At 46.2% G+C, this 12189-nt stretch overlaps 1 protein-coding gene across 1 annotated transcript; it reads left to right on the top strand.

Moving 5' to 3' along the window:
• The first annotated feature begins 779 nt into the window (after positions 1–779).
• LOC119087226 (RAS guanyl-releasing protein 1-like) lies at positions 780–11426 on the top strand. Its single transcript, XM_037201922.1, has 5 exons — positions 780–922; positions 4591–4653; positions 5977–6108; positions 8026–8179; positions 11172–11426. The coding sequence occupies exons 1-5, from the start codon at positions 870–872 to the stop codon at positions 11409–11411; spliced, it is 642 nt and encodes a 213-aa protein (XP_037057817.1). The 5' UTR covers positions 780–869; the 3' UTR covers positions 11412–11426.
• The last annotated feature ends 763 nt before the right edge of the window (positions 11427–12189 follow it).

The raw sequence follows: 12189 nt of genomic DNA, 5'->3' as shown, positions 1-12189 counted from the left end.
CAGAAGGTGCCTTAGTCAGGTAAAGTGAGGCAGAGACCCATCTTCACACAGTATATAAAAAGGATTATCCCAACAAATGTGATTCATGGTGAAGGTCAGAGTGTAGATATGGTGGGCACAAGCAGCATGGCCCTTGGCATGTCATGCCATGGAAAACCACTCCTAAGGGCATCTTTACACCCAACGCTATTATACATAACACAGCTTGCAATTGCTACTCAGTGGGATTTGGAAAATGCAAATGGTGCCTTTTGCAAATCATTGCAAAATCCACCCTCAAAAATCCACCGCCACTCTTCACCTGTAATGTTTATTCCAACCATCCCTCTTTTATTTCACCACAGGCCTTAGAATTGGGACAGCTTGTACTTCAGGCTCCTCGTTTGCATGAGCTCCTTACAAGGCCAGGAGAGAGCCCTAGAAACACATCCAACTAGCCATGTGCCTTTGAAAAAACTCTGAAAGATATTTATTTTAACTGTCTATTGACCCTGTGACTTCCCACTCTGACCCTAAAGAAGTCCCTCTCAACCCCAAACTGTATAAACTTTGGGTTCTGTAAAACATAGAGCTGCCCCTGCTTTCACCTTAGATGTGGACTCTATCACCTTTGGGGCTGCTGGGTTAATGGGTACCTGGAGATCGGAGAGGGTTACAGGAGAATGGCAAAGCCAGGAGGGATGACCTGAAGCACCAGGCAGCCAGAAGAGATCTGTGTTTGAACAGCCCGAGGCTGCCCTCTGGAGTCCTGAAGGATGGTCGGGGGCCCCACCATTTCTCTCTGAGGGACTCACACGCTGCTCTTTGCATTTTCAGATGCAGATGGAAACCTGTGTCGAAGTAACCAGCTGTTACAAGTCGTGCTCACCATGCACCGAATCATCATCTCCTCGGCCGAGCTGCTGCAAAAACTCATGAGCCTATATCCTTGGGGACCAGCTTAGGCTGCAGCTTCAAGTGTGCTTTTATTTTGATTGGTTTGGAATAAACCTGAGCAGTAAACGGCTCCATCTGTCCTCTTAAGGGTATAGTTGTGTGTGTGTGTGTGTATGTGTGTGTGTGTGTGTGTGTGCGCGCGCGCGCGCGCGCGCGAGCACTGGTGTATGAATACCTGTGTGTGTGTGTGAACCTGTATGTGTGTACCTGTGTGTGTGGCTTCTATTGGGTGGGATAATATTGTTTATGCTGATTTCTCTGAGTGGTAGATGGTCAAAGAAATCAACAAACAGATGCAGGCAATATTAATATTTCTTGCTAGTAAAACCAATTTCCTTATACATTAGCCACAAATCATATTCATCCTACACAGACTGACCATGGCAGTTATGAGTTTTGAGTGATGCATTTCTTGATGCATGTCATATATGTTCTTCATCCACATGGTGTGCACTGCCTTCTTCCTCTAGGCTGTGGCACAGGCTGTGGCACTGACTGTGATGGTTAGACCTTGCTAGACGTGGGCCTCCTGTGGCAGGGTGTGGTAAGAGCCCACCTTTTCCTTTGGAATGCCGGTGATGCTGTGAGCTGTAGTCCCCAAGAGAAAAGTGCTGTAGGGGACATGAGATCAGTTAGCACCTGAGGCCTAGGTCCCTGGGGCTGAGTCAGGACATGTGCAGATCCTTTCCCAGAAAACAAAACAAACAAAAGATACACTACAACTTGGGGAAGAAAAGGGGAAACTGAACGGCAGGACAGACTGACAGAAATGAAACAGGACAGACTGACTCCCTTCTCTAAACCTCCTCCATGAAGCTGTATCTTTCATCTCAGAGGCCAGTCTCCCAGGGGCATGACAAGGGGAGAGCATGGGAGAGAGCCACCTAATGAGGCATCCCTGGAGTAAGTAGGTGCCTCCTCTGCAGAGAATTTCAAACCAGTTCACTCTGCTGTTTCTGACTCCAAGCACCCGTAATTTTGAATAATGCCAGCAATTAAACACTCCTCCCTAAAAATGTGCTGGCCTCAGGACTAAATGTACTTAAGTGGCCTCCTTTGGGACACCACTGGGTGCTGTTCCTGCAGCAACCTCTCCACTGCCCGCCCCACCACATCCCACACACTCCACCCCCTCTACCCTGTGCGCTCACACAGCCTTTCAGTGGCACCTGCTCCCCAGCCATTCAAATGTCCCGCATTTAAAAATAAACTCTTAACCCTGTTTCCCCTTTATTCGACTGTAGGATTAGAAATTGGATGTGAAACCTTCTGAAATAGTCTGCCTTCACAACCTCCGATCTCTACTCCCACTCGCTCTGCAGCGCAACCGCGGCTCCCACCGAAAGATGCAGACTTCCCTCTGGTGCCGCTGTGGCCTCTCAGCTGCCAGGCCCGGGGGACTCTGCTCCATCCTTGCTCCTACCTCCCAGAAGCAATGGGCAGCCCAGGCCTCTGAGGCCTTTTTCCCCAGGACTCCTGGACTATACCTTCCCATGTCCTTCCCAGGTCCTCATGTGACCTCTCCCCTGAGCACATGTGCAGACAGGGTCCATCTGGGTCTTCCCACTCAGCAACCTTTTGTGGGTGGTTTCACACAATGATTCCTCCACCACTCTATGGACCCAGGATGACTTTCAAGTTTACATTTCTCTATCATAAACTGTTTTCTTAAAGGTCTGGACCAATTTGTCCTGCTAACATTTTAAGGTATTCAAATATATTTGTTAGCTTGCTTCCTGCGTTTGTTTGTTTCTGTGTGTTTGTTTTTGTTTGTCTCCTTAACCCCACATAGCATGCCCATTTCTTTAACCCTGCATTGGCCCCTGTATTTTCAGTTGCAGGCAACGGTACCACTGCCTAACACAGAAGCAGCAGCCTTGAGCAGATTGCCTTTGCCAAGGCGCAGCAGCTGAGGACTGGGGGAACTTCCTCCTTCTGAAGGATGCTTGGAAGCCTCCTGGCAGGCAGAGTGCTCAGCTGCTGCGGTCTGCACAGAATGCAACTCCTATGCACCAGACATCAGCAGGCTAGGGAGGAGGCTGCACTGTAAACAAACCAACTCCTTTGAGTTGACATTTCCACTTAGCTCTTTCAAAAGAGAGGGTGTGTGTGTGTGTGTGTGTGTGTGTGTGTGTGTGTGTGTGTGTGTCCTTCCCTTTTACTAAGGAGGAATAAACATTTTAACAAGTTGAAAAAATTGATAAAAACATAGAACCCCAAAAGTATGTATCAAGAACATGTCTTGTGCCATTTATGTTGATGTTACACGTTTTCTTATTGTAACAGAGAAATGTGTGGCCATTCCATGTTCTTGACTTCTGAACCTTTCCCTTCGTCCATTGTCACTGGTATCCTGGACACACTTTGATTGTGTTGTTGATGTGTGAGGTTTTGTGTTGAAGAGGGCTGTGATTTGTGTGTGTGTGGGGGGGTTGTGTGCTCCAATGTCATGAACAGATTTAATAAGAAACAAATATATTCATATATAATTTTTCAAATTAGTCCTATATTTATTAAAATTACAAATTTTAGCATAACCTTTTGTATTTTCAAGTTTAGTTTGCTCATCTTTAAGATTTACATTTTAGGGTTTTTTTTTTTCCTTGAGTTGTGATTTATCACTCAAATGGACTAACATTATCTTGGGTGTTCTGAAGCTGACCATAAAATCAGTGAGATTTTCAGCTTAAAACACATGTCTACTGTGCTTAATCAAATATTCCACACTGAAGTTTCAAGTCTGTGGGTCCAAGATGCTCAAAATCATTTACAATGCACACAGGCTTTCATAGTAAACACAGCACCAGGGTCCTGATGAGCTCTGCCTTTTCTGTATTTAGCTCAGCTTTCCAAAGGGGAATACACTTTCACCTACTGAGGGAAGACAGCTTCCGCCGCCTGTCCTGTGATTTGGGCTGGTTATTACTAGACTCACCACCGGCCCAACTGTAATTCACTGACCCCTGCATTGCAGTAAATCATGCCTCAGTTGTTAAAAGAGAAAGAGGCCATGGCTTTGTGGGGTAAGTAACCAGGTAGCTTGCTCTTCAATCTGTCAACAGAAGATGGTAGGACCTACCCACATTTACCACTGGACTAGAGTTCTCATCAGGTGCTTCAGTATGCAAATATTCTTGCCTTATATTTCAAAAGACATGTAAACGCATGGTTTTTTTGTTCTTCCTAAATATTCAGAATTATAAAGGCTTTTAAAGCACTCTTTAGTTGCATATTTGGATTATTCCATGATTTTGTTTTCCTTGCCATGCAATGCACAAGGTTGATCAAATGATGCCTAATATATGTGTGTGTGCATATATACATATATGTATGTGTATATATGTATATGTGTATGTATGTAGGAGAAAATGTTCATGTTACTGTTCTTAATTATCAACACATTTGAAGATATATGGATATATATTTTCCTAAATCACAGCCCAAGTAGTTACTGCACAAATCAGTTACTGGAAAATTTTTACAAGATGAAGAGAATCTCTTTCTAACTTACTCATTCAGTTGGACTCCTAGTCTCTTGGGCACAGGCCAGAGGTCATTTGCCCACCTATCAGGGGTTGATTTGTACATACTTCCAAAGATAGGAGGCTTATGGTTTCTGTAATACATCTTCCATTTCCCTTAACCACGCCCTACATATAAGGATGCCCTGGAGAAGAATTCTCCGGGAATTTGCCTGAAGATCTGCTATTTTGTCAGGTAATGTCTGTGTGATTTGGAGACTATGTGGAGTGGGGTTAGATGAAAAGCTGCTCTCTGGACTTCTGCTCTTTCTGGTCCTCCCAGCCTCTCCCTCTCAGCCTTCTGTAGGCTGCCTCTGACACTGATGGCTGCCTCTGGACAGACTAAAAGAGCAAAGGCCTTACATAGGAAACTCAACTCAACACTGTGGATTTCCTCTGATGTTCTTGTGCTTAAGATCCTCATCCTTTTTCCTTTTAGTCTTATGACAATTTGTATCAAATGACACAAGAGAAGGATACAAAGACAATTCTTTATTTTTAGTCTTAATTATTGTGGTAATATAGTTCATTGAACATTTTGAAAATTCTAAAAATAGTATAATAAACACTCATAACTAACTACCCATTTTGTATATATCCTTTATGAACGTTTTTGTTGTAGTAGTTTTGCTAATTTTTCAAGTTAGCATGCAGTTGATGGGTTTCCTTATGGCATTTTCAAACATGAGTGTCATTATATTTTGTTCCTTTTCATCCGTTTCTGCTCATGTTCCCATCCCCTTGCTTTTGTACGCTTTAATCCCAGGACTCGGGAGGCAGAAGCAGGCAGATCTCTGAATTTGCAGCCATCTTGATCTACAGAGTGAGTTTCAGGACAGCCAGAACTATACAGAGAAACCCTGTCTCAAAAATCAACAAACAAACAAACACAATATGTGTGTATATAGAATGCTTTTATACTGTATATTTTGGGGGGGGGGTGTTTGTTTGGGTTTTTTGTTTGTTTGTTTTTTGTGGGGTTTTTTTTTTTTTTGGTTTTTTGAGACAGGTAGCTGTCCTGGAACTGGTTTTATAGACCAGGCTGGCCTCAAACTCATAGAGATCTGCCTGCTTCTGCCTCGCAAGTGATGAGATAAAGGTATGAACCATCACTGCCCAGCTTATACTGTATATCTTTTGATTAGCTTTCTGTTGTAAAAAAATTCTAATTTTTACAAGTTTTTGATATACAATATTTTTCATAGTTATAATAACGTGATAAAACATACTTTACACACCCCAGTTTTGAATATTTGCTTGTCTACATGGTCGTGTCTAGATCCTGTCTGGGTTCTTTGATATTGATACTCCTTGTCCTATCAAAGCATTTGTGTGTGGAGACACTGAAACCTGCTAGGTGGTTTTCTCCCCTCGGGAACCCTCTACCCCCAGATCTTTTACTACAGACAAATCACCCTCTGTCTTCTTCTGTGTGCTTTTTGTAGCTTCAAATTCCTTTGGGCCTCTGCCTAACTGTGAAGCCCTGGGCTCAGTGTTCTTTCTAACTGCCTCCTTGTAGGTATTGGATAACGGAATTCTGGATCATGTTCAAAATGGATGCCAGCTTGACCAGCACTATGGAAGAGTTTCAGGACCTGGTGAAAGCCAATGGTGAGGAGTCCCACTGCCGCCTCATTGACACGACGCAAATGTGAGTGTTCTGGTGGGTCCTTTGAAGCCACCTCCCGCCGGTCACCTGAGCTGGGGTGCTGGGCCTCTCATTCCCTCCACTTCTAAGAAGTTCAGACAGGCAGCTTCAGAGAGCCCCCCCCAAAGATAACTTGACATTTAGTAGGAAAGCAGAGAGGCCCCCAAGGAGAAGCTGCAGGGCCTGGAGTAAACAGCCGAAGGCAGCCAGACCTTGCTAGAAGGTGTCCAGCCCATGAGAAACCGAGAGCTCAGTGTCTGGACTAGGGCCTCATTCGTCATTGGTGCAACGGGCACCCCTGAACTTAATGGACCAGGCAGAGAGTTAGAACACATGTAAATGTCTGTGAAAGACCACTAGAGTCCCAGCGCTGAGAAGGAACTCAGGGATATTTCACACCATTCTTTGAGTTCCTTATTCACATGGTTGGCTCACTCTTGAAAATGAGCCCTTCTTAATTTGGGGAAGAAGGGCACACATATTACATGTTGGGGTTTTTATGTGTGGTTAATTATTTTGCAATAATACAAATTCCCCAAATACAGAGTTCTAGAACTGCAGCATATTGGAGAGATCCAAACTCCTGTTTTTGCCTAGGGTCTGTGACTGGCCTGGGCTCTGTGACTGACTGGCCTGGGCTCTGTGACTGGCCTGGGCTCTGTGACTGGCCTGGGCTCTGTGACTGGCCTGGGCTCTGTGACTGACTGGCCTGGGCTCTGTGACTGGTCTCTCCCTCATCTTGTTATCGCCGCCGCCATTTATTTGACACAGCTATGATGCGCCCTAGGGGCAGAGACGTAGCTGTACTCGGAGCCCTGTGTGTGACACCCATGCACAAAGCTCTGATTTCAAAGCTGCACCCCACAATCCCAAATCAATCTGTTCATCCATCTGGGTCCTCTATACTTGTCTGCTTGGACTTACACAACTTGATAGATAAGAGAGATTCATTTTTCAAAGTAACAATCTTTTCATTTTAAAGATAAAAAAAAAAAAAAAACAAAACCTAGAGCCCGAAGCCTCTTGAAAACCTTAGTCTTCTGTCCCGGTATTTTCTAGCTGAATTTTGTCTCCCAAAGTTTTTCACCATTCATTCTTTAGAAAATGTTAGTTGAGGATATTGCCTGACTTGATGTGTTTAAGGAATTGCAAGTTATGCTTTCCTTTGTCATACATTTGAAAGTCTTGAATACAGAGAAGAAGAGGTCTACAGAATTTGTAGCCTTTCCCAAACTTAAAACCAAGGAATCCTTACACCCTGAGCCGAGGCTGTTAGAAATGCTGGTTTAGAAACGCAAGCTTGCGCCCACTGCCTTCCAACACTAGCTGCTTTCCTCTGCTTAGCACAAACCAGAGATTAAGAGAGTCTGGGGTGCGCTGTGAGGATGCTGAGGAGTCACTGGGTCGGTCATTCTCGGCTCAGCTAGGTTATATGGTCATTTTCATAACTGGGGCCACTGGAGGAAAGTGCCTTGTTTCTGCCCAGGGTGACCACACCCTCCTACCAGTGATTCCTTGCAGCAGAGTGTCTGCTGTTTTTCTCTGAGCTTGTCTGAAAATTGCCCTCCTCTTATGATTTCCACCAACGGTCCCATAACCCTAACAGGAATGGAAGAACACACAGAGGCATCAAAAGAGTAGATACAGTAAGGCCAGAGGAAGGGCCAGGACCAATGCCTACAAGCGCCCCTTCCCACTGTCCTCCTGTCTGTCCCTCCTGCTGCATGCAGAAGACCCACTTCTTTGAACTGTTATTATGGGGAAAAGTTGGCTGGGAGAAACTCGGTTAATGCATCGTTTACACCGAGGGGAGCTGGTCAACTGCACCTTGGGAATTCTTGTGGGTCACGCCAGTGTGCTTACTACTCATGCAAAGCACTAGTAGCTTATTCTTCTCCTTTTCTCATTTACCCACAAAAGTAATTCTCGAGACTGGTCCAGGAAACTGACTCAAAGGATAAAGTCAAACACCAGCAAGAAGCGGAAAGTCTCCCTGCTGTTTGACCATCTGGAACCCGAAGAACTGTCCGAACACCTCACCTACCTTGAGTTCAAGTCCTTCCGAAGGATATCTGTACGTAGCCCAGGGGCAAGAGGAAACCTACTCTGGGAAGCTTTCGAACATGGGCAGAGAACGTCCGCCGCCAGTTGCCCTCTTGACCCAGTGTGACCCCTCTCCCTGCCCATAGTGCCGGGAGACTTCCCTAGCAGGCATCGTGGGATCTGGAAACCCAATGCCGTCAGAATTCCTGTGGCTGCCCATGCTCTGCTTCCCCGTGTCACACCCTCTGTGCCCACATACCACTCTAGCATTCATTCGGCCTATCAAGATATGGCACTGGGGATACACACGATATCCTGCATGCGTGCCTGCATATGAGGGTTCACACGATATCCTGCATGCGTGCCTGCAAATGAGGGTTCGAGTGCCCTTCACCCCTGAAAATCATTAGACTTTTAGAAAATTGTTTAACAAGAAGAAGAAAAGAAAAAAATGGAACTAGGTTCCCTAAGAGTTAAATTCCAGCATAGGCTTTGAATAGCTCTGGGAAGTCCAAAAAGTAAAACAAATGTGACCAATCTTTCTAAAACATACCTAAATTCCTAAAATGGTGCCCACACGGCCAGCATTCTGGAAGCAAACTGCTGACCAAGCTCACGCTGTTGGAATAGCCAAGCAGGGCAAAGGTGGAGAGAGGTGAAGGGAGAGGATTCATTTAACCATCAGTAACAGGGAGAGATCCCAGCACATCCTGTCCTCACTCTAGTCCTCACAACTACCTCTGCAGGGAACCCGAGAACACTATTCCACACAAGAGCACTTGTCCCCCACCCAAGGGAGCTTGCCATGCTGCTAAATGCAACATGCTGTCACTGGCCAATGTGCTTTCCTGAAACCTGGCGCTTACACCACTCAGGCCCTGCTCCCACCCACAGGTACTGGTTCAGTTTTGCTCTGACACCAGCTAGTATCGTGCTGCCTGCCTCTCAATGACCCGTATTCCCCAGGTGTAGGATGGAGGGCCCGAGGGTTGACTTGAGCAAGGTCTGCACAGTTTACTAGAGTTGGAGTTCATGTCTCCCAGTCACTCAGCACCAACTTATTGAGCCCAGCTGCTGCGTGTGGATGGAGATGAGCACACCAGATTGCAGAGGTTAGGTCATAGCTTCTCCCATAACATTGATATCCTGACTGCCATCGCCCAACCAGAGACCCGGGAGCTTCCCCTTGGAGCTGGCTCCTAACACTCCCCCGTGCTAACTACCCAGTTTCCTCATGGGCACCCCTCAGGCAGAGTGCTGGGCCCCCAATGTGAGGCTCCAGCTTCAGGTTTTCTGTTTAGCCCACCTGCCCTGTCCCAAGGCTAGACAGCTGAAAGCCTCTGAAAAGAGGCCATTATCACCCTGGAAATCAGAGCTCTGCTGGAGAACCTGGCAGAGCTGTCCCGGGCCTGCAGGATGTCTGCTTGGTGCCAGTGCTCAGCTGCAGGAAGGCAGAAGTAACAGTGAGGGAGAGACTCCGAGCCAGTATCTCCGAGCTGAATAGTGCTCTGTTTACAAACAGAAACTTCAACCTTGTACCTTTTGAGTGGCATGGCCCCTTCGTAGAAGGCTATTTTGGTAGGTTCCTTGTTTGCTTTTTATTTTTCCTAGGCAGTTTTCGCAAATAAATAATTTTCCCTCCAACACTGGGGAAATGTATCTCCGCTGTGATTTGTTTAACTCTTTGTGGGAAAGTTATATCAAATCTTCTCTTTTAAAGAGAACAAGAGATTGGACCTATTTCTAGTGAGAAGGAATATACTGCATTCACTGGAATGAGGGTGACCACTTCCTCTCAGATCCAGGAAGAACGTGGCTTTCTGTGCCTGTCTCATTGCTCTTCTAAAGAGTGCTTTTGTCCCACTCAGGTGTGTCCACCCACCAGCAGTCACAGCACCACGGGGTGGAGATTGGTTGATGGGCATCTGGGCATCTGTTTTATTTAGGCAAGGCAGGCATTCATATTCTCTCTCTCTCTCTCTCTCTCTCTCTCTCTCTCTCTCTCTCTCTCTCTCTCTCTCTCTCTCATTTCTTTTCCACCACTCTACAAGTCTAACAGGTGTCAGCAGAGGCTGGTTGGAATGGCCAGTCTTCATCTGGTTGGGATTCCCAACATCTCTGCAGCACTAGAAAGGTAGACCGGCAAGGCATACATTGGCATTTAGCTTGGTCCTGATGCTTCACTCACATGCTACCAGCCATTTCAGCTGCCTGCACTGGCTTTCAAAGTGCAGAGTTCAGTACAGCACCAGAGCTTCCCATAGGTGTATCCCTGGAGACTAGGTTCTTCTTTACTGTTGAAGCTGAGAGACTCTTGTGGCAGGGACATGTCAGCTATAATCATCACTTAGAGCGAACAGTCCAGGATGTTTCAGCCTCACACACACAGCCCCATTGTTACCCATAGCTAATACAATGGACAGGTTGGGCAAACATGGTCACTGTGTGTTTATTTAGCTGTGTCCCAGGTGCCCTTCTCACTTGGCCCCTGCTCAAGGTGGTTCAGACAGGCTAGTGCTAGCATGGCTTTCCTATTAACACCACTTCACATTTGTGCAGGACTGTGAAGAACAGAACTGCTCCCATCCCGTGTGTTATCTTGAGTTTAGAGCAGGCTCATGTTCGAAATAGGAGGTTTCATGATCACAGCTTTTTGTAGACAGCAGGTGGAAAGAGAAAGGTCCTAGAAGGAGAATTGTGTTCACAAACTGGAGATTCACAGTTGGAACTAACAAACATTTTCTACTATGCTATGCTCTATTCAGAAGAGAGGGAACACCATCTACTCAAGTATGTTATTTGGGTTAATTGATGTGTACTCATCCTTCTGTGCCTAATGGACTTCATATAGAGAGGTCCCGATGTGAGCTCCCACACATCACTCTTTTGGGCCTGGGAACACAGATGCCAGGAAGGTAGCCACAGACTTGTTTGTCCATACTGGTTCCCAGCCACCACTGAGCAGAGCTGATGTGTCCCTCAGAACTCCAAGAATACCTGATGGTTGTCTTTTTTCCCTCCAGTTCTCTGATTATCAAAATTACCTTGTAAATAGCTGCGTGAAGGAGAACCCCACCATGGAGCGGTCCATTGCCCTGTGCAATGGCATCTCCCAGTGGGTACAGCTGATGGTTCTCAGCCGTCCCACCCCGCAGCTCCGGGCAGAGGTCTTCATCAAGTTCATCCACGTGGCTCAGGTGAGTGGCCAGATGGAGACAATCATCCCAGGGCATGGGGCAAATGACTTAGCCCTTTCACCCTGAGCCTAGCCTGTCAGTTATGCCCCCTCGGACCCACAATGGGGTTTGAGCACCTTCTGCTGCCCCTTGGTCTAGATGTGCAACTCTTCTGCTTTCTCACCCAAGAGCAGTGTAGAAGGCTGCACGGGCCATCTCAAGATCAGGACTCAACGCTGTAATGGTTTTTCAGGAGACACATTGTTTTCTCATAACTAGCCATATGGCAAACAGATGGGCAGAGCCAGACCAGCCTGAGTTATATCATAGGTCCTTGGGTTGAGGCTGTGCTGATTGGCATATTCAGTGTTTGAGGGACAGAGATTCTAACTTCTCTTCCGCGGCTATTATCCTTTACTGGCGTAAGCATCTCACAGTAGAATAATATCTTAGCCTCAGTAATAACCCTGGCAATAGGATCAAGGCAATAAGATTGTGTTTATTATATTTTCCAACTTGGGATGCTCTACACCAGTGTTTCTCCAATTTGGAAATGGCCTACCTGCTCTGATACTCGTTAGAGAGACAGATGAGGTGAACTCTCTAAGCCTACCCCCAGCCTAGGGAACCGGAACTTACAGGGTTGGGCCCAGAAGTCTTCGTTAAGCATGTACTCAATGATTCTTGGAAACCAACAGTTTAGATGGTAGTCCACAGATCAGATACCACTGAAGAGGGGCAAATGGTCTCCATGCTGATCTCAGATCGGGTCTGGAGGTCAATGAGAAGGGAGGAAACTGTAGCTCCTGGCTGTTAGTCTAACAATTCTACGGGAAATGTGCAGTATAGAGATGTCAGCTTCTAA

This window comes from Peromyscus leucopus, unplaced genomic scaffold, assembly GCF_004664715.2.
Source record: "Peromyscus leucopus breed LL Stock unplaced genomic scaffold, UCI_PerLeu_2.1 scaffold_364, whole genome shotgun sequence".
In the NCBI taxonomy this organism is placed as follows: Eukaryota; Metazoa; Chordata; class Mammalia; order Rodentia; family Cricetidae; genus Peromyscus; species Peromyscus leucopus.
Note: the sequence above shows the minus strand (reverse complement) of the source record. Positions and strands in the feature narration are given on the sequence as shown.